The sequence below is a fragment of the Symphodus melops genome (genome assembly GCF_947650265.1).
Source record: "Symphodus melops genome assembly, chromosome: 11".
NCBI classification, from domain to species: Eukaryota; Metazoa; Chordata; class Actinopteri; order Labriformes; family Labridae; genus Symphodus; species Symphodus melops.
In genome coordinates this window covers 12,441,108-12,465,586 of record NC_136701.1, presented here as the reverse complement: position 1 = coordinate 12,465,586, position 24,479 = coordinate 12,441,108, and the positions used below count along the sequence as shown (strand labels likewise).

The following is a 24,479-nucleotide window of genomic DNA, read 5'->3' as shown; positions in this document are numbered from 1 at the left end:
GAATTATGAACACATTATCAACTACTGACTTTAAACATGAACCGTTACAATACGAAGCCTAGCCGACGGTGTCTGTAACACGGCTGATGAAAAAGATGACCGTAATATATTTCACAAGAAAAAGTCCATCCATCCACTGCCTCAGAATGACTTAATTACTCACTTCCTCAGTCTCTGTTGTCGCTGTCAGTGTCATCTTAACGTGCAGCAGCTCTGTTAGCTTCTTTGACAGCCAGCTCGATCGCCTTTAACTTGAAAGCTGCATCATATGTATTTCTCCGTGTGTTTTCCATCATGAGGGTGCGTGCATGAAGCGCAAAATGACTGATATTAAGATCCGACGTGACGAAGTCAAATGTTTTTGCGGCAGAAGCTCATTGTCCCCCATAAAAAATCCATGCATTAGCCGCACCGGAGTAGAAGCCGCAGTGCTCGAAGTGTGAGAAAAAAGTAGCGGCTTATAGTCCGGAATTTACGGTACTTACAACTACATGAGGAGAAACAGCCTGTTAAACACAAAGCAAGAGAAATGAACAACCAAACTAGCAGATTGGGTACCTGTAAAACCCAACCCTCAGCTGTGTTTTTCAGCTTAATGTTAACATTGGCGTTCTAAAATCTGTGGTTGACCTTAGAGCCTTAGAGCCTTGCTGCTTATATGGTAAAAGCAAATTAAAGTACTTCATCAACCCAACACTTCCTAGGTGAAGTAAACATCTCAGATTGATTGTATTTAGCTGTATGTGTAAGAGAAAGAGGATTTTTACTTTTACCACAATGATTTTTCATCCTAAAGTTTTAAAGCAGCCTAATAATGAATGTCCTGAGTAAATGTAAAAAAAAATACAATGTCCTGTAATCACTGTACCATCCAGTTAATCATAAATCATAAAGGCAATCTATAGAAACAATGTAAAAAAAAAAAAAAGCTTCTGTATCTATTTATATTCAAAGTGCATATTCATGAAGTACAGTGTGTTACTCTCTTTTTTGCTGTGTCATGGTGAGAAAGCTCTCTCCAAAGCTGAGTTATGTTGTTGTGCACGCGGTGACCTTCTGTTTATACCATGGCCTGGACAAATGCTCCTCTCTAATTGGCCCAAAGGATTCGGTTCATTTAATTTATTCAAGAGGCAGAGTGAACATGGCTGGGAGCAGGAAGCATTTCATTTCAGAAAATCTCATGCCTCTCTAGTATTGACTTTGAAATGAAGAGCCCCAGGAGCTATTAGTTAATTTTTTGTTTTAGATTTCTGTGATGAAACAGAGCAAATAAACATTCACACAAATTGGCTTGTAGTTAAAAAAAAAAAAAGACTATAGCAAAATGTACATTGCCGTCTTTTATTGCAAGCCTTGACACAATTTAATTGTGCAGCACTGCATCAAGATTGAAGACTCATCAGAGGGATGAAGGTTGATGCAGCTCATTTGATTCCACTTTTGTGACAGAGCTTTTAAGAAGTCTGGCTGCCATCAGGATTAGCTCGGATTAGTTGCTTCTGGCAGCAAACAGGTACACACCCTTGTACTTCAGATCAGATTGGATTCAAAAGTTGTATAACCTACTGGGAGAGATATCACTAATGAAACAGAAAACACCTGAATATCCAACTCCAAAATATATTGATGAGCATTAAATGCCCAGCAGGTGGCCTGGTATAAGCAGATAACATAATATGTTTGATGTGCATGTTTACATGGATGTCTCTGATGTTACAGTGGTATCCATTAATAAAACATGCACCCCGCTGGATGGATATACCCTTAATGAGAATTTGTCTTTGGTTTGCAGCAGATGTGAAAGGAAAAGTTGTGACATATTTATGGTCCAAAACCAGCTGCAAAATCTTTGGTGTATTCATTCCTGATATGTTTTGGTATACAAGACACCTTGAGATGACTAAATATACAAAACATAAAACGCTTTCTGTATTTGTTGTATATGTGTTGTCTTGGTTGAGAATTTGGGGTTTAACTTTACATTTCATAATTACTTCTTCTTGTATGTAATGACACAGTTTTGTAGTACTTAGTGAAGCAAATTCAAATGTGTTCCTATTTATGCACATTATCATTTAAATGTTTCATAGCTGCAAAGGCAATTTTCATTCTTTGGCATCCACCTGTCCTGTTTGTGTCTAAACTGATGAAATGTAAAGGGTGCCCCACATTTCCAGTGTTTGTGTGATTATAACAACTGTCTGACTGCTCTCTTTCTGTGTGTCTCTCTCTTCCTCCTCATTCGGCAGCTTTGCATAAACCCAGATGCCTCCCCTCCCTCTTGATGAGCGCATAGTGGTCATTCAACGCCCTAAAAACTTAGTCCTGTGTGAGGCCTCCCCGCAGAGCATCCCTCAGCACGCCTCTCAAATATCAGCCTCTACCAATGGACAAGTGGCCCACCCTCCTCACTTCCACCCCTCTCAGTCCCATTTCTACTCGCCCTCGTGTAAACCTCTGACTCTGGAATGCAAGCGCAGATCAACTCGCGTGCAGAAATTCAAGGGCGACCAGCATGCAGTCCCAGCTGGTGTCAGACATTACCCTAGCCACTGCCACAGCAATGGTACAGTAACTCTTGGCCCGCGGCTGCCCTCCCACACACATACTATTGATATCAGGGTGACAGTGGACAAAGGTGGATGGGGAGGAGGATATAGCAACTCGTTAGGGCGTGGTGGAACAACAAAAGGCAACAGAGGGAAATGTGTCACTTCACACTGGGAACAAGGGCAATGTGAGAGAACTGCTGGTAAGCCAGGTGGAGCAGAACACAAGGCACAGCGAAGTAACCATAGTCTGCTTTCGTCTTCCCCTGGAGGAGTCCTACAGTTTGTTCCAGCTCAGGCTCACAGATTTAGGAGTGAAAAAGAAAAAGAGAACACTAGTTTTCTCAACAGGGGCGACCAGGAGTTTTACTCTCAAGGTCTCAAGAAAAATTCCAAACTGGGAACTGCCCATCAAAGCCATAACAGTCACACTCTGCCCTTTCACCAGAACTCCGTCCCTGTGCCCCATGCTGCCATCCTAAACTCCAACTATCCCTCATCCCCTCCCTCCCAACCTGCCCATGTCCCTGTCTCATTTCAGCAACTCGGACATCCCCACGTGTCCCACAGGAGGGATCACCGCCCTCACATCCTGCATGGTCTACCCTTATCCCCCTGCTCCTCCCACGCTGGAGGCTTCCCCAGCCCTGACCATACTTGCACTATCGACTGCACCCATCCTTTCAGTTGTGGCTGCTGGAGGCTAGTAAGATGCAGAGGTTATAAGGGCCACTCGGCTAGCTGTCAGGGAGCTGGAGGAAGCTCTTCCACCTCTTTTTCCTGTGGTCACAATGTCGGAGCAGTGAAAAGAGGAGGCAAAGAAATGGGTCTAAGAAATCTTGGGGGGTGTCTCTCCAACGCCTCCACCTCCAACACATCTTCTTCTAACAGCACTGTATCTGACTGCCGAGCAGGCCTCTTCAAACCTCTCCGTTGTGCCTCTTGCTCTGGTGAGGCCAGAAACTTCGAGAGTCCTGCTATCCTACGCAAAAAACTGGTTGGGGGATGTCTACCCTGTACCCCTTTGTCTTCTTCGGCCCCTCTTCGTGCCATTCAGAGTTGTGTCACGGGCTGCAACCCCAAAGCCTCTCAGACCGGCAGCTCCACCTGCAGCTATTGCAGCAGCGACCCCATCGTGGTGACGTTCAACCCTCGCCGAGGCAAACCCCCAGGAAGGGGCGCGGGAGGAGCTCATCGAATGGGTATGTTTCAAGCTGATGATGATGACTATAGCGTGCGTACTATCTGGCCTGAAGAGCTGGCCAAGAAGATGACCCACTCTAAAGCCCAGAAGAATCACTGTGCTGGAATGGGACTCGGAGTTGGGAAGACCTGCTCAAGCCAGGCACAAAATGGTAGCAACGGAGAAGGCCTTGTCCTGTTGGACTGTCAAAACCTCCAAGAATATCCGCAGTCTCAGCTAATAGACCATGCTGGCAGACGGCGCCTTCAGCAGGGAAAAATGGCTGCCCTTGACTTTGTAAATCGCAGGTCAGGATCAGGGTACGACGAAGGCAGAAACTCTCTTAAGAGGCTCTTGAATAAAGCTGAAGATTTAGGAATGGGGGACAGTCACGAGCAGGACGGAGATGCAGCATATCCACGTTCCCCCTCACCTCGTTCTGACTCCCCGCCTTCACCTGTGTCCTTTTCGCCTCCGCCATCAGCCCCAAGCACACTCATCAAACCGAAACCTTGGCAGAGAGACAGGGAGGGAGGACACTCGCTGCCATCGGCTCAGTCTCTTCACCTGGCCCTCAACTCCTTGAACAGAGAGCAAGATGAGGAAAACAACAGTAGAAGTAAGAATATTTTCAATCACAGGGACTAAACGATATTTTACTGCCTAATATTTTATGAACTAAGGTTGTACATCAAAGAAATCCTTGCGTCAGGTTTCTTTTATTGAGAGTGACTTGTTAGAGTTTGGCATTAAGCTGTCCTGACTCTGACCTCGTAGCCCTTGACGTGTTAAATAATTTGCTTTTGAATTTAACAGTTGCACACATTTTAGCCTCTTCGGGTCTCAGCAAGTTATTGCATTTTAGTTATAAATATACACAGTGCATCTTTCATAGAGAATAAATACTGCCTATTATCTCTCAGATGTGTCATGGATTTTATTGGTAGAAAGTTGGTTGTTTTAGTGACACCTTTGCGTGTTCTTAAGTTATAATTTAGTACTGTTTGTTTGTTGCCTCTAAAGTCTTTCTGTGGGTTGTGTCTCCTTTCAGTGCACTTGTCTCTGCCACTCTCCTCGTCGTTGCCAGCTTCTCTGTCTGATGAGAGCTTGATGACTCCTGATGCAGAGAACGCCGTGGTGAGCGCCATCCTACCCTTCCTTTTTCTGGGGAACGAGAGGGACGCACAGGACCTGGACCTGCTGATGCGCCTTAACATCGGCTACGTGGTTAATGTGACTACACACCTGCCCCTCTATCACGTCAACTCTGGACTCCGCTACAAAAGGCTGCCTGCCACTGATAACAGCAAGCAAAACCTTCGACAGTACTTTGAGGAGGTTTTTGAGTTCATTGGTGAGGCTCTCCCTCTGATATATTGTTGTACGTTTGCGTGTGATATGCTGTTCTAAAACATAACTTACATTAAGTTACAGATACCAGTAATCCTCTGTTACTGCGACAGCTTGGTGCTTTCCTTGTTTGTCTGCTCACCAGGAATTTATTGAATGGTTGATCATTTTCTGCCCATATTTGGGGTTGAACGCTTGAACAAGCAGAACCGGACACAACCATCCTGTATAATTGGATATTGCTGTTTTGTATTTCAGAGTCAGAAGTGTCACAACGGGGTGGATAAATGTTACTATGACCCTATACGGTTTGGCAGGTCACTGTGGTTGCACCTTGTCACTTAATCATTCATTTTCAAGTTTTGTTTATACAGGGAAAGATAACTAAATTGCCTGATTAGTTTGGGGTCTTTTAAAAGATTTTTTAAGGGCTATTTGTCTTTATTTGGTAGCACAGTGGATAGAGTTGAAATAGGGGGGAGAGAGCTGGGCACGTAAAAGCCTGGAGGACCATAGCCTCCCCACATGGGGCGTAACCACTAGGCCGTCTGCTCCACTGCCTGATTAGCCTTTGACAACAAACGTTTGTTTCTTTTATTTCAAAGCTGTCACATGCACTGCGGTGTTACTGCCTTTCATGATGTTTTTAGAAACTGCCCATGCTGCCCACACTGCAATTTATGAACTCAACTTTACTGGGGTTAAATGTTAAACAGGAAAGGTTTAAACTGTAAATATTTAAGTGGATCCACAAATGCAGGGATTATTTGTGAAAAGTGAAACAGAAGGTGTTATACTTTTTAGCTCATATATAATTGTGTATACAAAAATGGTGTACATATTTGCAGGAGTGTGTATGCATTTGAAAATATCTTGATGCATTATCTGTGAATCCATTTATTGATTTCTGTACATATCTGTGGATCTTTGTTCATAATCGCAACTAAAACAACCCCAATGTATTCAAATCAGCAGGTGTAACTTTGAGCTCACCGGTTTGTTGTTGTCATCCACAGAGGAGGCATATCAGAGTGGACAGGGAGTGTTGGTGCACTGCCAGGCAGGCGTGTCACGTTCTGCAACCATCGTCATCGCCTACCTTATGAAGCACACCCTTATGACAATGACAGATGCCTATAAATACGTGCGAAGCCGGCGTCCAGTGGTGTCCCCCAATCTCAACTTCATGGGCCAGCTTTTGGAATTTGAGAGGGACCTCAACTCTGGCGTGACTCCTCGAATCCTGATGCCTAAACTTAACGGTGTCGAGACGCAGGTGTGAGAGAGGTCAGCAATCAGGTGCATGCAGGTTGTACCACAGATCAAGGCATACTGTCGCTACTACAGAGGTTTAAGTGGCATTAAGAAGTGTTGCACATTTTCGAAGACAGACATGGTGAGAAATCTCATAACTGGAAACTGGTTTGGCAATTAGTGCAATTTTAATACTGTGAAATACGAGACAAAGACTGCCTGTGTCATTAGTTTAAGTAGTAACTCTTACACAACAACAAGAGCATCATCCAGTTAACTGTTTATAAGATCATGTGCCAATATTTTGAATAGACCTAACATCACTGTCATATATCCCATTTCTTTTTTGTAATGCCTCATCCTTTTGGTCCCAGTTGTTTACATTCACAGCAGCACACAGAAATACATTGATGCATGCCGCACAGGAACGCAAACAGCCAACAGATCACTGTTCATGTTCTTCTTTATCTACAACAACTCTCTCAAGTTCCTGCCATATGTAGCAACACACAGGTTATAACAATGCACTTTAAATACCATAAATCTGTTAAGGATGTGAAGAATTAGTCACACAGACCTCAGTTACTGTTTGGGTTTCTATTATCGTGTGCGTGTGTGTGTGTGTGTGTGTGTGCAGGTGTTTTGTTCCATTTTGGAAGCTGTGCAACAGAGAAGCATGGACCTCGTTGTTGGTAGCATAAATTGAATAGCATTTACCTTGGTTTTTACAAAAGTGACAAACAGCTCAAGGAAATGAGTAACAATGGGTTTATTTCAGGGAAAAAACCCTTAAAATGGACAAAAGGTTTGATCATTCTGTGCACTTAAAACCTTTTATGAGTTTGGCAAAAAAACTTCCGTCATTTTTTTAAACTGCAGGTTGAGGCTCTGATTAACATTTTTACTGCAAAACTGATACAATAACTCATCAATACCATCAGAGATTGTTTTTATGCACGCTATGATTAACTGTATTCAATCAGAGGACTAAGGAAGCAAACAAATCCTCCATCATTTATTTTCTGCTTAAGACGAGAGAAATTGATGATTTTTATGCAATTTTGAGTAATAATCTTGTTCTTGTTTGGTGTTTAGCATGTATCAATCTTGTATAAGTGCACAGGACAGAAACTTCCTGACAAAGAGCACATGGTGGTTTGATTGATTAGAGATGACAATTACATTTCACATCCTGTTGAACCCTGGGAACATTTAAAACATTATTTTGTGTACAACTAAAAGCTTTGATTTTGTTTATTTTTGAAATCTTGCGAAAGAATGAAGATGTTGTTCGCCAAAATATCAGAAGGGCCTGTGAACAAAGGATTTCAAATGTCAAAAAACACAGTAGCATGGCTTAAGTTATCTTTACTTAAGCTTCCCCACCTTGAAAGCCAAATCTCCTTTATATCGAATCATTTCCATACTATTTGAAGGAGTTGGAAAGCAACATTTTTTTAGAGCTGACGATGTTGAGATGAATAAGTCAATGCCTGGTCTTTACCCCTAATCATTCTTTTGCCTTATTGTCTTTACTTAACTCCTGTACGCTGGCCCTCATGACTATGCATTTGTTTTCAAATGAAGGCTTTTGTTCAATTAGAAAAGGATAAATGATACACTGTGAGCTCTCGGCTTAGTACACAATAAGTTACATGTGTAGGTCATCAGTAGGCTGAGGGAGATACTCGAAGAGAGAAAATACTGCACAATGCTCTTGTTCAGCATCACCATTTATGAAATTTAAAAAACATTATGTTTTGGTCCTTCTGGACCTTTGTCAAGTGTGCTCTTTTCTCTTCTCTCTTTTCAAGGCTATAGTCTGACATCCTACGCACCTACTTCATGAAATAGTCGGATGTGCTAACGCCTCATTTAAAGCATTCAAAAGATACTTTCAATTGGAAATGTGCTCTTCGTTCTGCAATAGAGGCTCATAAATCTGCTCTGATGTGCAAAGTCAGTGCAGAGTGTGATCTCTGTTCTCGTATTTGTGTCTGTAAACAATACATGATGCAAACTGCCGTTTATCTTGCTTTGGCTTGCAGGATTTTCAGAGCATCCAACTTTTCTGTTCCTTATATATCAGTGAATTCACTGTGTGGGGAAGAATCAATGATTTATGTAAAATTGATGTTTTATTATGTCAGCTGAAGACCTTTTTTTGCACATTTTGTAACATACTGTTTAAATATGCAGGAGTTTGCCACAGTCAAAAATGACGTATTTGTAAAGAAAGATTCAGTTCCTGTATGCACGAGTGTTGTAAGGGGGGACACATTTGAGTTTTTTATTTTTTTTTTTCAAATGTATGGTTATGCAGTGTGAGGGTGTTTTACTAGTGCAGAGATTGAGCACACAGCACTATTGATTAAAGATCATTTAAAACCACATTGAAGAGAGGAGGTACTGTACAAGCCCTCTGAAATCCAAACAAATTCGGAGTACACATAACTGAAAAAATCTGAACTAGAGTTTAAAAGATTTGTAATTATTTACTTGTTTTTAATGTTTTGTGTCAAGATTGCCCCTTTCAACATTTTGAATCCTGTTTTGTTTTTTTTGTTTAACCTGTTTCTACGACCGAAATGCCTTCAGTTTAGCCTTGTGTCGTTTCATCCTCTCTTGTTGCCATATGAAGTGAAATGATTTTGCGTTTTGCTCTTTGGGTTTATTTTCTGGCTGAGTGACTTTGATAAAGGCGATATATTTTTCTACAATCAGACTTCTTCATTGTGTTAGGATGCACAGGTACTATAACTTAAATTTTTTTTTTTACATGGAGCTTTGTTTTGTATGAAAGCCCAACTGGGCAGAATGACATCTTCCAACCATGCAGTGATAATAGGAATATTTAGCTGTGCTGTACATCGCAGTCTTTTCACTGTTATCAGACCTCACAGGGTCAACATACTGTATTCCTGTTCCTTGCCTTCATTTCAGTTGGAGAAGCAAGTTCACTCCTCCAGCCTCTCCAGCTCAGATCACAGTAGGTGTAGAATTAACCTTTGAAGAGGGCCTGTTGTTATTGCTCCCTGATTTTTATACAGACTTTATATGCAAAATGGTTGTTAAAGCTTCTCTTTAACTCCACGCTGTGTGGATCTGCTGTGCAGTTGAGTCAATGCTGACGTTAGTCGTTTGTATTTGAGAGAAACATTGAAAGAAACTGAACATTTTCTCTTTAACTCCTATAAACTGAAGGGCCAGTGTCTCTGTTTATGTGTGTGTAAAAATCTTTGCCTGTGTTTTACACTTGAAAAGAGGAACTGTATTAATGATGGGGATATTGTACATGTGTGCATTGTTTTTGTGGGACCTGAGTTATTCCCGTTTGTATGTAATTGCTCATTTTTGAACATTGTATTATTTCCTGTACCAAATATTGAACTGTAGGATTCATAGGAATGAGGAAAAAAAGGAGATCACCTCCTCCCTTTCTACTGGGGGTATGAACTCTTCAGGTATGACTCTCGTTGTAATAGTGTGCTGTTTCACCCTGCCGCCTCACCTCCTCCAGAGACCCAAAAACTCATGTACTCTAACCTGTGATGCTCTCCTGTTGCCCTCTTCCTTTTCATAATGGATTATTTCTCTTAAGTAAATCCAGTATTTTCATATTGTAGTAACTGTACTTTGTATCTAGACAAAGTTTTTACCTTTCACGCACTGTGACTAAAACAATGCTGCTATATCACAAAGACTTTTGTTTTGTACGTCACATTTAGCTGACGCACAGGGGTGATATATCGCTATGGGTGACTGATACAAAGTGGGCTTGAATTTATTAGCCGTGCTTACATTGTTTTCAATCCAGGCTTTATTGTACTTCCTCTGCACAGTGTTTTTAATCTCAGAGCAAACTGTGTGGGATCTCTAGCTGCTCCTGTTGGTCTTCCTCTAGAAGCTGATCGAAATGAGGCAAAATGTAGCAGACACATTTGTTCAAAAGATTCTCATTACTCACTGTGGTTCAATAAAGCGGTGGTGTTGCTTTTTCTTTCCAAATTTAATTCAGCAGAATTGTCTTTGTTTAGAGTTTAGTACTTGGTTTTAGTTAAACACAGTATATGACATAAACAGCAAATAAAGGACATCTTAAAACCAACCTTTGTCCTAAAATAACAAAACAGTTTAAACATGAATCCTGTAACTGTTGAAAGAGTGCATGTGTATATGCTGCAGGGAATACATGTGCAACTTACTAATGTCTGCTTTAAGGTTTTAGTCATAACTTCAATACAATTCCTGAAACGTTTAAAGAAATGTAAACAACACTGTAGTGACTCGGCTCTAGGGATGACAATGGTTGTCTGTTGGTTTACTCCTGACTGAAAGGTTTCAAGCATTAGTTAGATTTACAAACTATTAGAGAGTATTAGAGAATAATCGTACAGTCCAAGATGACTTCCTATCTTTTGATGTTGCAACATCATGAGGTTTTTTTTCATTTACAAATCTTGACAACTTTTAAAAGGATTGCAAAAACATTTGGCAGAGACATTCGTTGTCCAAAGAGGATGATTTTTAAAATCTGAATTCCTCCGATCTACGATCTGGTGCCACCTACAGATTTTACCTGCAAAACTATTGACATCCCTATTAGCCTCGAGGTAGTTTTTTTTTTTTAGCTAGTTTGCTAATGTTAACATGCTAACACTAATTATAACTATAACAGTGAATACTGGCTATCATTGTGCACATGTTAGCATGCTGACATCAGTATTCAGCTCTAAGCACCACTGTGCAAGTCGTTAGATTGGTTTAACAGTGCTATAATGTGCTTCTGTCAATGAACTCTAATGTGTAAATTAACACTTCCATGACACAAATCTGTACAAATTTACACATACAACTTGTAGCCTGCATGTTGAGTCAGACATATTCATTTGAGTTTAGCTCACTCATATAACACTGCTTTTTTTCTTACGGTTACATAATCTACCAGACAGAAATATTTCATTCATTTGATACAAACATTTAATCTAAAGTCAAATGCATATGTTGAAACTAGATAAAAAAAGTTAATGCAACAATAATGCTGTTCAAATGTCTGTGATACAAAAGTTTTAGCCCGTACCTTTTAGAAAGAGAAAGTGTGTGAATCAACCAATGCAAATCATTCAGAGCTGGATTCATTTGTCTCCTTATACAAGAAACTAGAAACATACTGCTCTGTGTAACAATCTCAGTTCACACCTGTACTTTCTCTTGCATTTCTTACATGTCTGATTAGCAGCAGCTGATAAAACCAGCCCCTCTGTGGGCTTGATTTCCTATGAAGTGATTTCCATTGCTGTCTTGTCTTCTTTTATGTTGGTTTTAGCTGAATATGATGATGTTACCTTCAAGCATCCTACAGTGTGCTGTTCAAAACCTGATGGCTGGATTGTGAAGTTGTTCTCCATGTTCATTTCTAGTTAAAACACTGGAACTGGCTCTTTTAATAAAAAGAAATGAATTGTTATCATTTTGGAGAGTACATGTTCTGTTTATTTATTGCAATTTTTATGTGTGACTGTGTTGAAAGCATTAGTGAACATCCGATAAAATGGTGCACTGTGATTGGCTAAAGTTCACTGCTGCCCACTGTTAAGCACAACTCCATGAATGAAGCCAGGAGTGTCTATTTGGAAAGTATTGAGCAGTTGCATTACCGTCAATACAAACAACCAATTGCAATTGATGATTCAGATGATCCCCCCCACCCAGATCTGCTTTGCTCATCGTTACATAAGAGCTGGTTTGGATTCACAGCTGTGTGATCGAGCACCCGGGGGTGGATCGATCAGTGAGAGAGGTTAAAGCAAACTCTCTGTCTACTTGCAATAAATCCTCCAAATAAAAAGCATGATCATTGTGCCAGTAATGACAGATTTTAACCACTATGACAATAATTTATTTTATGATGACTCCTCAAAATCTGACGACAGCTTTCAGACTTACTTCTCAACCTGTTTCTATTTATATCTGTGCCAGAGGCTGTGCCAGGGATATGTCCATGTAAGGATATGTCCTTGTTCAACAATAAAGGCCAGACTCAAATTATTTTAAACCCTACCAATGATAGCCCTCAAAATTGATGCAGACATCAATGTTCCCCTCAGGAAGATTTTAAGCCCATCACTTTTCATCTAGCTCCACCATCAGGTCAAGAAAGTAATTTCTCCAGTTATTTGCTGGTATTGTATTTCAGTGCCAGTTAAAAATGTAGAGCATGCTGCTATTCTACTACAAGATGCTCGTAGCATGCTATCATAATGTGAGCTTAATGTTTGCATACAACTACAATATAGTGTAGGAGCTTAAAAGAAAAACGTTTTCAATAACTTTCGAAAGTATAAAGTTTAAAATAGAATCTATCTGTAAACTGCAGAGATGTCTTGTCAGGAATACGTATATACATTCAGGTTAGATTTTTTTAAAATTATATTTACCAAAAAAATTAAATTATAAACGTACACTATTCTCCTCAGACTATTAACCTTTAAATTGCTAAGTTTGGGGAAATCAATTTCAAAATCAAAACAACATGACCTGAAATGAAATCACTAATATATGACAAAAAGGATATTCAAGTATAATTTATTGAAACAATAACAAGGCATCAGGCAATGACTGCCTGTAACATATAACCATGGTTGTCGTTTGACTGTGGTTACTAATGCACTATGCACAGACCCAACTGATTTTGTAGAACATTTAGATATGTCATTTAAAAAGCCCTCGTTCCTCATCGGACATGAACACTTACATTTATGGATGATGCATTGTGCATTTTGTACGCCAATCTGAACACCACTCTGAGTGTGAAACACTTTCAGCTTTTCAGTGTCAGTCAACCATCCGCTCTAATCATGCAATCAATAACTCAAATGGTTTGAGATGAAAATATTTTCCCAACATTGTTGCAATATACTGTATATTGACAACAGCCACCAGGCAGATAAAGGCCCTATCTGTTGCATGGATTCAAATCATAATGTCAACCACGTATTGTCTGGGTCACACTATCTGAGAGGGCTCTGACAATCTGACAGCATGGCACTGAGAAGACAGCTAAAATGTCTCATTATGACTTCTATTTATATTATGAGACTGGTCAAAGTTTTTAGTGACTAAAATCTGTCAAATTTAACCAAGTGCTTAATAAGAAGAGTGAGAAATCCAGTGAGAAGTCTCTGAGGTCTCCAGACTTCAAGGCTCCAGTGAACCAGAACAGTAATTAGGTTCCAATTAATTAAGGATAAAAGAATATGTAAAAATGGACCAAGAGTTAATTAATTTCATATTCCTAGTATAATAGATAATTAAAAACACAAGGAACTTACAAAGTGATATTGGAACTATACATTTCCATACTGAATGTCTCCTCCTGGCTCACTGTTCGTTGCTGTGCTTTGATAATGTTATCATTATTAGTATTATTATACAGGCTTCTAATTTAATGACTCATTTGGTGACTGACATGCACACTAAACACGATGAATGCAGCAGAGCAGAACCTGCGGAGATGAACCGGGAGCTCTCGTGGACCATCTGGTAAGTGTTACAGACGTGGTCCTATACAGTCATGTTCAGGTTTGCACCTGCTGTCCCTGTTTTTTAAAGAGATAGCGTTTAATGAGGATTACAACTGGTACTGAAACTACAAGAAATGTTGCCAAGTCCCTGCAAATTAAAATGTGAGTTAAACTGGGGATGTGTTTCTTTAGAACCGGTTTAAATTAGCAGCAGTTCATTAACAAGGTATAAAGCAGAAAGTCGTTCTACAGGAGAATATACTGTACATGTACAGGCAAGACAACATTAGGGATATACAGTATATCAAGCAAGTGATGCATAGCTGCGCATTTACGATGTTCGTCAACAAAAGCAGTTTTTACTTTAGTATATCTATATTCAGTTTTGGGACCTACATGTATTAGTGAGTTGTTTGTTTCTAAAGTGTTAGTTTAAGTATAGATGTTTTGCAAATCATTTATTTGGGTCTATAAATGAAAAATACTCACCACTTAACGGTTTTTTTTAGCTTACTGTCTAAGCTGTCTTGAAAACTGTAATCAATTCTTCTCAAGTTGAAAACTATAACAAGAAGCCAGCTTTTGTTCAAACTCTGAGTGTATTGAACTCAGAGTGACTCATCATGTATGAAAGCTGTTTTCTGTTGTTTTGAAAAGGTGGGGGAGTTAAGTTGTAGATATAAAAAAGATAAATGTTGAGAGAAACAGCTAATAATAGTTATAACAGCTAATAGTGATTAACTGCAAACAAACTTACTTGTGAACAAGGAATTAATCATTACGTTTTTGGTTCTTCTTTGAAAGCTTAAAGTGGACTAAACAGTAAATGTTTTTTTTTTATTTTGTGAATTTTAAATGCAAATAAAATCACAGTGTAAGTGTTGCTGTTTGGAGTGAGGGGGCGTCATGTTATATTTGGAGAAACATTTTGAGCTTATTGATTAAAAAAAACCCAAAATATTTTAGGTGCAATTTGTTCCTAAACTACGACTGAAAAAAGTCCACATTATCAAATCAAGTTAGTTTATTTGTTCAAAATATCAAAGTTTAATCACTGGATTATTTCCCTGAGAGTTTTGTGACATCTTTCCTGTAACAATAAATTGTGTTTTACTCAATTAATAAGCTGAGGTTCACATGGTCAATTAAAGCACTTATCTCTCTACACTTGTTATGTATGTACTTCATTTATATCCATCCGTTTGTCTAAACCAAGTGCTGAACTTGTGTTTTACCTCAGTAGAGCTGTGGGGTTAGACATGACCCTGCAGGCTTTTAGCAGATCAAGGACGCAGTCATCCCTGCCGGCGTCATCCAGCAGAGGGAGTCCTTAAACTGCAGCTAATAAATTCAAATAAACTGTTCACTCTGCCCTCATGACACAAGTCTGCAGTCCCAGAAGGAGGAAAATTAAGACTAAAATCAGTCATTTTAACAAGATGCAACGAGATGTACTTGACACCAGACATCTTTATTAAAACCATCAAACAATGCATGTCATGATTTTATTTTTATTTTTTTACAATTTATATATATAAAATTTACTTTACACATGCTCAATAATTGTTTTGTATTTTAGTGGAATCTGAGTTACAATTAAACCTAACAAAAATAGAAATATAAAACTTTTTATATTAGAAGTGGAAAGCTAATATGAGAGAAGTTATTGTCAGACTCTTTAAAACATAAAAACACTGAATAAAAGAACAAAAATAAAAGGAAGTCAAACACCTTTTGTAACTTTCTAATATTTGTGCTAAAAAATCATTGCCAAAAGAGGGTTTTTGATTTTTCATTTGCATATATTTTGACATGACAAAACATACATAACCATTATAGAAATTTCCTTTGGAAACTTATTAAGAAGCAGAATTAGATTAGATTAGATTTTTTTTAAATGTAGTCATTTTCTTTAAACGTTTAACTCCAATTATTCACGTTTCCATGGTCCAGAGGTGAATTCTCAAAAGACCCTGTGGCAATGCTACGTCCAGGTTGGCCTCCAAAAATGTGCTTTGTTCTTTGTTACCGCAACCGACTAGACTGTTTTGACATGCTCCTTGACTTTCAACCATTTTAATCATTGAGGTAGATACCTGTACGCCTAATTTCTTGAAGGTTTGTCTGGTTATCTGGACAACAAAAAGTTGAAACGGTGTCTCTTTAGGCTTTAATTATTGTAAGCCCATCATTATTCAGTAAACTATTTTCAGAGAAACAGCAACCCAAACAATAAAATGCAGAGAAAGTATCTGCATTATTTTTAGCTGCAGTCTTGTAGCCTACAAATCGGTTGTAACATTAAAGACAAAAAATGTTGTTAGGGTTAGGGTTTCTTCATCGATAAGCCTTGTTAGTTGTTTAGGCTGTTATACAAAGGTTAGGCTACTTGTAGACGTTTTTTCTTAAGAGAAATAATTGAGTTATGAAAACTATTCAAATGCACAAATAGCGTCGATACAAAAAATTCGAGCGCATGCTGGCCATTTAAATCATTTAAACAGGCTGAGTAAAAGTAAAAAAGAGAAAACACCCAGATTTTTAAAAAAAACAACTACAAACCCGCCTCAAGGTACCAGAGATGGTACAAGTACAAGATAGGTCACCGCCAACAAAAAGAGCTGAGGGAGGTAATGACAGCGCCATTAAAGTGGAGTAAAGCTGGCTTTGCAAAGATGGCTTCTGGACTTGCTCGAGATTTTCAGCAGCGCGTTTTCGTTTGCTTGTCTGCTCGAGTGCCTTCTCATGAAATCACGAGGGAGATTGTTACTCAAATTCGCAGTATTTTAAATGCGTCTTGAAGAGTTGAAAGGATAGAAATTGTTCTTATTGACACTAGGTCTACTGTGTATGCTAAAGGTACTTCTCTTTGCTTGAGAAGCTCTTTGATCTGAGAGCACAAGAGCCCGCCTGCAAACAAAATAAAGCCACTCTGCTTTCCCTTAAAAAAAACCTTTTCTTTCCATTATCTTACAATAAATCAAATGATCCTCTTATCTATAGCAGGTAAATCGATTGATTAGGAGTAGAAATTACAACTGTGAAGTAAACCACTCAGCCAACCTGCAGCAGTCCCCATAGCAACAGAGGAGAGGGTGGGCATCACATAAAGCACAGAGGCACTTAATGAAGTCTCTGGAGGTCACATAACATGCTGAATACTCCTATGCACTAAAAACTAGAACCACAGACCACATAGATGATTCTTTTTGCACTAGAGATTGAAACCTGAGAGATTCCAGTTGGACCCTTTTATCCTGGATATTAAATTGGTACAGTCCGCCCTCATAAGAAACCTCTCACAAATGCTCTTCCCCTCCCCCTGTCTGGGAGGTACCATTCAGCACAGAGGGGGTGATCCTATTCATCCACCACAAATCTAGTGCTCATTGTGGCAGAATTGCAGTGCACTGGACTGTACAGAGCAGGGTACCATCCAGCCTGTTGTCTGTGAGGGGTGGGGTCCAGCTACACTGATACCACCAAACATAAGCTCACAGAGGGGACACAGAGAGGCAGAAAAAGGGAGGAAAAAAAGAGAGAAGAGGGGGGAAGACTGCACCTGAAGAGGAATATAAAACGGGTAAGAAGGAAGGGGGTTGGATGGAGAGAGAAGAAAAAATGACAATGACAATGGGGAAACGTCCAGAATGATTCGCACAGATTCGCTGCTTTGCTGCTCGCCTTTTTTTCCCTCCTGTTGACTTTTCATCCTGATAGATTCCCCCCCCCCCCACCCCCATCTGTGAAATGTTTTCTTTCATTCATGTGCACCATTATTCTCCAATTCATGAATGTCAGTGAGTGTTGCTGCAGCGCTGATTTCATTCTATATTTGATGTCTGGTGGTTAATCTTGCTCGTGGTGGAAGAATCTGTGGGCCATGGTGAATCAATCGGACCATTTGGCCCAGTTTACATGTTGTGTTTGTATTTGATGAAATGTATAAATGCCTTTAATGCCATAGAAGATGACATCATGGAGCAGCTGTACCAGTTCAACCAAATGGATAATAGCTGTGTAATATTTGTGTTTGATTTGTTTATGCTCGCTTTGATGGTGGTCAAATCTTCCAAAATCTGAAGGGTCAATGAGTAGGAAATAATGTTTAATATTCATAGTGTTTATTTTAATGTAAATAGAAAAAAATGTATCTGATGAATTATCTGGAATCTCAGGTCATGTACTTTTTTTATCTGATCTGAAACACAAAACAGTGTATTAAAGATGTAATCGATTCAGTGCTGTGTTAGAACCTAATCATTGATTTCAAATGCAGTTAACCTGAGTATTGTATTTGTCTAGGGTTTCTGGACCAGTCATTTCCCATTTAGAAAAATATAAAGGTCATAATTCTTATGCAATTCAAGCCTAACATGTTTGGCATGTTGCTGTGGTTGTGCGTGTGTTTGCCAGAATGAAAGGAGACACCCCAGTGAACAGCACCATGAGCGTCGGTCAAGCCAGGAAGCTGGTGGAGCAACTGAAGATAGAGGCTAGTTTCTGCAGGATAAAGGTAAGACAATCTGAATGGCTCACATTGAAGAAAAAAAAAAACACAGCATGATAGAGGCTACTGATTCAAAGTAACGCTGTCGAACTTAACTTGACTTCAAGAAAAGCCTCTGGTTTAAAGCCTTAAACCGAAGCTGCTAGGCACAGAGAGACGTTCTCATAGCTAATTAAAATTACTGCATCAAAAGCTGCTCAAAAAAGCAAATCCTTAATAAAAGAACATCCTAATGTACCTACGAAAGAGGAGACAAACGTAACTCCAACATCTATATCAGAATGTTTTACACTTTTTTTTTTAGCTCAAACTACTACTAGAAAAGCTGATTTTTCAGGAATAGTTTGGACAGATGTGTTCAGAACAATCAAGTTTGAACACATTTCGCCCTGTTAGGAGTACTTACACCTGGCACATGTGGGTGGCTACATGTGGATGGAAACAGATGAAGTTTCGCTTCAGACTCTGTGGATTATTTCCTGTCAGCCCCCTAAAGAGAAGTCTGTGTGATGTGGGGGTGAGCGGATGTTTGAATGCTGCAGGTAATCTTCAGGAAAATTCCTCCTGAGCAGGCAGACGAGGCAATGACGTTGATATAACGTGTAATCATCTTCAAACCGTTTTCTGTTTGCAAGTTGCTTCTTTAGTACTCATTTGTTGATCATGAGAATAGGTCTAATTACACTTAGTAAATAAAACTGATCCTAACCCCAATCAGGAATATCTCTGATTATGCCTCCAAAGCAGAGGAAAGTCGATGCACAAACACAAAATCAGAATTTATTACCCTTATTGAAATAAAAAATCTACTCTTTTCTTCTTCTAATAAAAACAGATGGCACATTTTGACTAGCTTAAGAGACTGAAGATGTGACTTCAAGTTATCTATCATAAAGTATTAAATAAATCACCGTGTGGAGCTGGAAGAGTGTGTCAAGTTAGTTTGAAATAATGTACAATTATTGCCAAAAATACAAACATAGGTAACAGTACCATGGCCACATGTACTTAGGATTTCTATGACAGTCACAGTCAGTGTGCGTGTGTGTGTGTGTGTGTGTGTGTGTGTGTGGGGGGGGGGGGTGCTGTGGCTAATGCTAGCTTATTTTTAGCCTGTTTTTGGTGCTCTGCCTATTTTTAGGTTAGGATTTAGAGTACTGAACCAGGCCATACAACCATAGAGATCATTTCACTTCCATTAAGGGTTGGTTTGTATAGATTTTGAAAATCAATATGTAAAAATATAGTCACCTTGGTACCAGAGTTTTCATGATGGCCAAAACTCAAGTCCAGTTATCAGTAAACGAAACAAGATATGTTCAAACATCCTGAATGTCTCAGTGAACAGCTTCAGCTACGTGCTTCTCTACCACAACCTTTAAAACTTCGCCTGAGCGTTCATCAAAGGATGGCCTTGATTCTATTTGTGTGATAAAGCGTTTGAAAACATGTTAACCATGTGCATGAATCTCCTTTAATCCAACCCTCCTTAACATCTACAGGTATCAAAGGCCGCAGCCGACCTGATGGCGTACTGCGACGCACACTCCTGTGACGACCCCCTGATCACTCCCGTGCCCACCTCAGAGAACCCCTTCAGGGAGAAGAAGTTCTTCTGCGCTCTGCTTTGAGACCAATCAGGGGTCGTTGTGATTTAAAGTACAGCTGTACAGTATGTACATGTATGTACAGTGTGTACATGTACTTCCAATTCAAATAAGACGTCTATGTACTATAGTAACCTTGCACAAAAGCTGCCGATGTACAGTAGATCGATTACAACAAAACGTCTCGACCCAAATTCTTGAAGCGCTAACGTCTCAGAGTTCGAGGGGAAGAACAAAAAGGGGATTCGAAACAAAAGCTTGCCATTTAATCAAATAAAGACTCACACGTATCCAAAAGATATATTAAGATACAGCTTTTATGTGGATGAAAACATACATTTCATGCTCATTTGTATATCATAGGTGACTGCCAGAAATAGTTTGAGCATCATCAAGTGTCTTAACAGATTCACGTGGATTTTGTAACATTGAAAACCTTACACTCGTTTTAAGAACGCAGTTTTAAATTGTGGCGGTGCTGCAGATTTTGCTCTAACTGGGTCGATCTGACAACTGAGAAAAGACAAGCCTGTGTTACGTAATCAGCTTCTTCATGTCCACTAATTGACAGTGTTTCCGTGTGTAGGAGCTGAGAAATAGCATTTAGATCTCCCTCCAGCGCTACGTCCCATCCATTATTTTCTACTCTTTGTTCACTCCGTTGGTCCTGTTTTGGCAGTTTCTTCTACCAGCTGCTTGTGAGTGGATAAAGATCATAAAGTTTATTTATTGAAAATGTCACTCATGTCTAAACTGTTGCTGTAGTGAGAATGTGAACGTATGTGTGTGTGTGCGTGCGCATAGGTGCTACTGTGAAGCATTGAATCGGATCATCTGATCGCTGTTAATCAAGATTTTATAGCACACGAACCCATACTGAAGAAGAAAAAAAACACATTCCAAGGGTTATAGACAATAAATGTAGAATCAAAGCCATTCAAGCTCAATAAAATCGACTTGCTTTATGAGTCTGTGATAGTTTTCTATTTCTTAGAGGCAAAATCTGCCGTTACAATGTGGGTGTACATCATCATTTGAACCAATCAGAGGGTCTCCAGAGCAGAGGTTTCCAGGAAACATGGAACAGGCTCAACGTCTCTACACATTCATGTGAAAGGAAGACGGACGGGAAAGGATGTGAGAATTCCTGATTCAATTGTGCGCGTCGTTTTCTCCACCGAGAGGTCAGGCAACACTCGACTTCTGCTCTCACGCACTGTCTCCACGTTGTCTCCGACATGATCAATGTCATGGAAACCCTCTGCTCTGGACCGATTTGGAAACTAATAATCAATGGGTTCTCAGTATCTTACCAACGTGAAATTAGGAGCTGTGGTGAAAAAAAGTGAACATAGGATATCTAGCATTGAAATAAAAAGATCCTGTTACCAAGTGTCTTTTGTCATGTGATTTTATTTGCCCGCTTGTGATGCTCGCCTTTTTTCCCATATTGTTTTCGCGGTATCATAGAAGCTGAGAGGATTCACAGTAAAATACAAAACACACCGGTTAGTGTTTGTTTTTAACAAGAAGCTGCTACACTGTAATAACATATTTAAAGAGCTGGTGAGGTGAACGAGACGTGACACAATCTGGACATGTACTTCTGCTGCTTTTAGAAGTCCTCTGAATTTAGTTACACCAGCATGCATTAAGGCATTTCATGTTTAAAAAGACACATATCAAGTCAGCGATGAAGACCCGACGAGATGGGGTTCAGCTCTGTTTATGAGCCGGGGATTTATCATTTAGAGGTTCTTAAAGACCAAAGCCTTTCAACGATTGGTTGGTTTTGATTAGAAGAGTAACACACTTCCATTGAAGCGTCATTTACATGCTTGCTGTTCTGGGATTCAGGTGGCTGCCATTAAAAACAAAACAAAGCTAGCTTCTCTTTGTTGTTACACCAACAAGTTGAACCAACTCTTATTTCAACTCAGCACTTCAGGCGTGAACAACATGCTTAAAAACAATATTAGCAGTAATGTCTAGCTTATCTGGGAGACATCTTTATACCATACAGTCAGCATGCCTCTCATCAGCAATAAACTGACAGTAGTGAGTTTGCATCTTTATTTACATCTTCAGGTTGAACAAGCTTTAGCAGAGCAGAGGGTCACGTTTTTCCTTTAAAGTTAAAAGTTGTTATATAAAAAAAAACCCCTCCCTGCTAAAAACGGCGTCACATCAGTTTTCAGCTTCACTTTTTGAGTCAATTATTGAAATCCACAGCAAGACACCTCTTCAAAAATCATTAAAACCATGGTACACGAGTAGAGCATTATACTGAACTGAGATAAGATATGCTGGTTAGAAAAATACAACTTACATCAACTTTACAATGGCTTTAAAAAAAACACAGATACAGCAAGAGAGCCGAGAGTGAGTGTGAATATTAGTCTGGATTGTATGGATACATCACGCTTAAAATGAAACAAAGCTCAACTCAAACAAGTCTTTTGTCAAAAGGTATGAATACAGCAGTAGACAGGTGAGCGAACAGTGACAAAGTTACAGCACTAGTGAACCCTGATGGAAACAAGCCATCAATAATAACGTAACCTACACCTGTTGTCTTACTGATTTCACACATCAAGATGGGAGCAATGCATCGGTTAAACAGTAATTAAAATAATATCATGGCCGAGATTAGTTGTAGCCAAAACTTGAAGGGGATTTCAGATATTCACAAATAGCTGTCAGTGTTCTTTAAAAAACATCTTTGTGTGTCCAGTGTCAGTCCAAACGTGGTGCAGCAGAATTGGAGCAAGATCAGTGAAGAGGTAACATATGGTGTTGACTTCAGAAGTTTAAAAAAAAAAAAGCATAATGCTTTATAAGAAGGCGTCACACCATTCTTTCAGACAGCCATAGCAATCACCTTGTTGTTTGACATTTGCTCCACATGTGTCTTTTAGCCAATCCCGGAAGAGCTCCTCGTCTTTCTTTAGCACCAGGAACTGCCCGAGCACGACGTACGCCTGCGGGGGGAGGAGGTGAACACACAATAGAAAATCTAATTAAGACAGGCACGCTGGTCAGGTGACACAAATAAATACCTGCCAAAATCCAAAACTTAACCGTGTCTGATTATGCTGATCAGCGAGGGAAACAATTCCAACATCTCTCACCTTATCAAAGCCCTTATTCTCCAGTCTTTTGCCGAGAGCTTCTCCAATGCCTGCCAGAGCCATCACAGACTTCTCGCCCATGGGCTCTGCCACAAAGTCCTTATGTTTTTGGGATGTCGATGACATGGCTGATGTGTGTAGGACAAGTCAAATCTACAGCTTGTATCTGAAACACAGACGATGCAAACGATATTGTAATACAGTAAAAGTAATAATTAAAATAAATATGGAGCACATACAATAAAAGGTTAGAAATTACTGCAAATGAAAGGAATAGAATCATTCACAGACTGAGAAACATGAGCTAAAGTAACTCTTCTGATGATTTCTCAGCAAGAGAAAGTGAAAGTGTTTAATCTGGGCTAGTTTCCAAATGGTACACTTACACTTCTTTACATTATTAACGTGTTCTCATTTTCAAACATTTAAACAGCTGAATACAGCAGTAATAATAACAATAAGTGTTTTCTCTTCGGTTTATCTCATCTGAAAAACATCAACAGTGTTGAATGCGCGCTCACCGCAAGTCAGGTCAGCTAACAGCTTTAGCAGATGTTCTAAAGTCTCTACATTTAACCTGCATTAAAGATTATTGACCAACCGGTTACAGACAAGGTGTTCACGTATTTAATTAGCATGCTGTGACCCTACAGTACTCCCTGTCGTCGTAGTGTAGTGTATAAGAACAGCTAAGATAGCTATCTGCTAAGAATTTAGGCGCCTTTATTTTAACTAGAGGCTAACTTAGCACAAAGCTAGCTAACCGATCTAAACCTACCTTCTGCTTATTTTCACATGCATGTTGTTTGATTGATTCATATACGCTCATGGCCTTCACATATTATATAGTTATCTTTAAACTCACCTCTTAATGTCTCGTCTAGACTGAATATCGCTGTCGTTCAGTTCTGTTTCGATTCATGCACCGGCGACCACAATGCAATTCGGCTACGTCTTGCGCGCTGACGTCACGAGGGCATTATGGCGCGAGATTTAGTTCCCCTGATCGTTGACCCACAGGATGACGTAGTCGACCCAATAGACGTGATATACTTTATGTATTACGTATAATGTATAATGGTCGACCCAGTTCGGTACCCCTTTCCTCCGCTTTAAAAAAGTCGTAAAATATTAACAACAGGCACAAGTTAGCTAGTCACGAATGAGGTCACCTGTAGATAATGCTAATATCAGCAGTGATTCTAGCCTTCGACATGAATTTATTTCATGAAATCTGAATGACTGACAAGCACATTAGTTGTAGCCTATTATTAACTTTCAATAAAGTTGTTGCATCCAAAGTAAACTTTACATTAAATTAAAGCTCAATACATTCATTAAAAGTGTGTGACTGACTCTGGATACATTT

General features: G+C 39.5%; 4 protein-coding genes across 4 annotated transcripts in view; 2 read left to right on the top strand and 2 right to left on the bottom strand.

The window, feature by feature from the left end:
- spata22 (spermatogenesis associated 22) overlaps positions 1-24,479 on the bottom strand; it is a 277,137-nt gene that overhangs the window by 252,578 nt on the left and 80 nt on the right. The gene's annotated exons all lie outside the window — the stretch shown is intronic.
- LOC306831465 (uncharacterized protein) lies at positions 903-7,010 on the top strand. Its single transcript, XM_079355585.1, has 3 exons — positions 903-4,354; positions 4,787-5,089; positions 6,102-7,010. The coding sequence occupies exons 1-3, from the start codon at positions 2,269-2,271 to the stop codon at positions 6,365-6,367; spliced, it is 2,655 nt and encodes an 884-aa protein (XP_079211711.1). The 5' UTR covers positions 903-2,268; the 3' UTR covers positions 6,368-7,010.
- gng3 (guanine nucleotide binding protein (G protein), gamma 3) lies at positions 17,231-22,123 on the top strand. Its single transcript, XM_079355582.1, has 3 exons — positions 17,231-17,445; positions 18,279-18,378; positions 19,875-22,123. Exons 2-3 carry the CDS (start codon positions 18,280-18,282, stop codon positions 20,001-20,003), a joined length of 228 nt encoding a protein of 75 aa, XP_079211708.1. The 5' UTR covers positions 17,231-17,445; position 18,279; the 3' UTR covers positions 20,004-22,123.
- On the bottom strand, positions 22,039-24,105 carry banf1 (barrier to autointegration nuclear assembly factor 1). The gene is made up of 3 exons (XM_079355581.1): positions 23,976-24,105; positions 23,111-23,276; positions 22,039-22,960 (listed from the first exon to the last, which is right to left on the bottom strand). The coding sequence occupies exons 2-3, from the start codon at positions 23,234-23,236 to the stop codon at positions 22,814-22,816; spliced, it is 273 nt and encodes a 90-aa protein (XP_079211707.1). The 5' UTR covers positions 23,237-23,276; positions 23,976-24,105; the 3' UTR covers positions 22,039-22,813.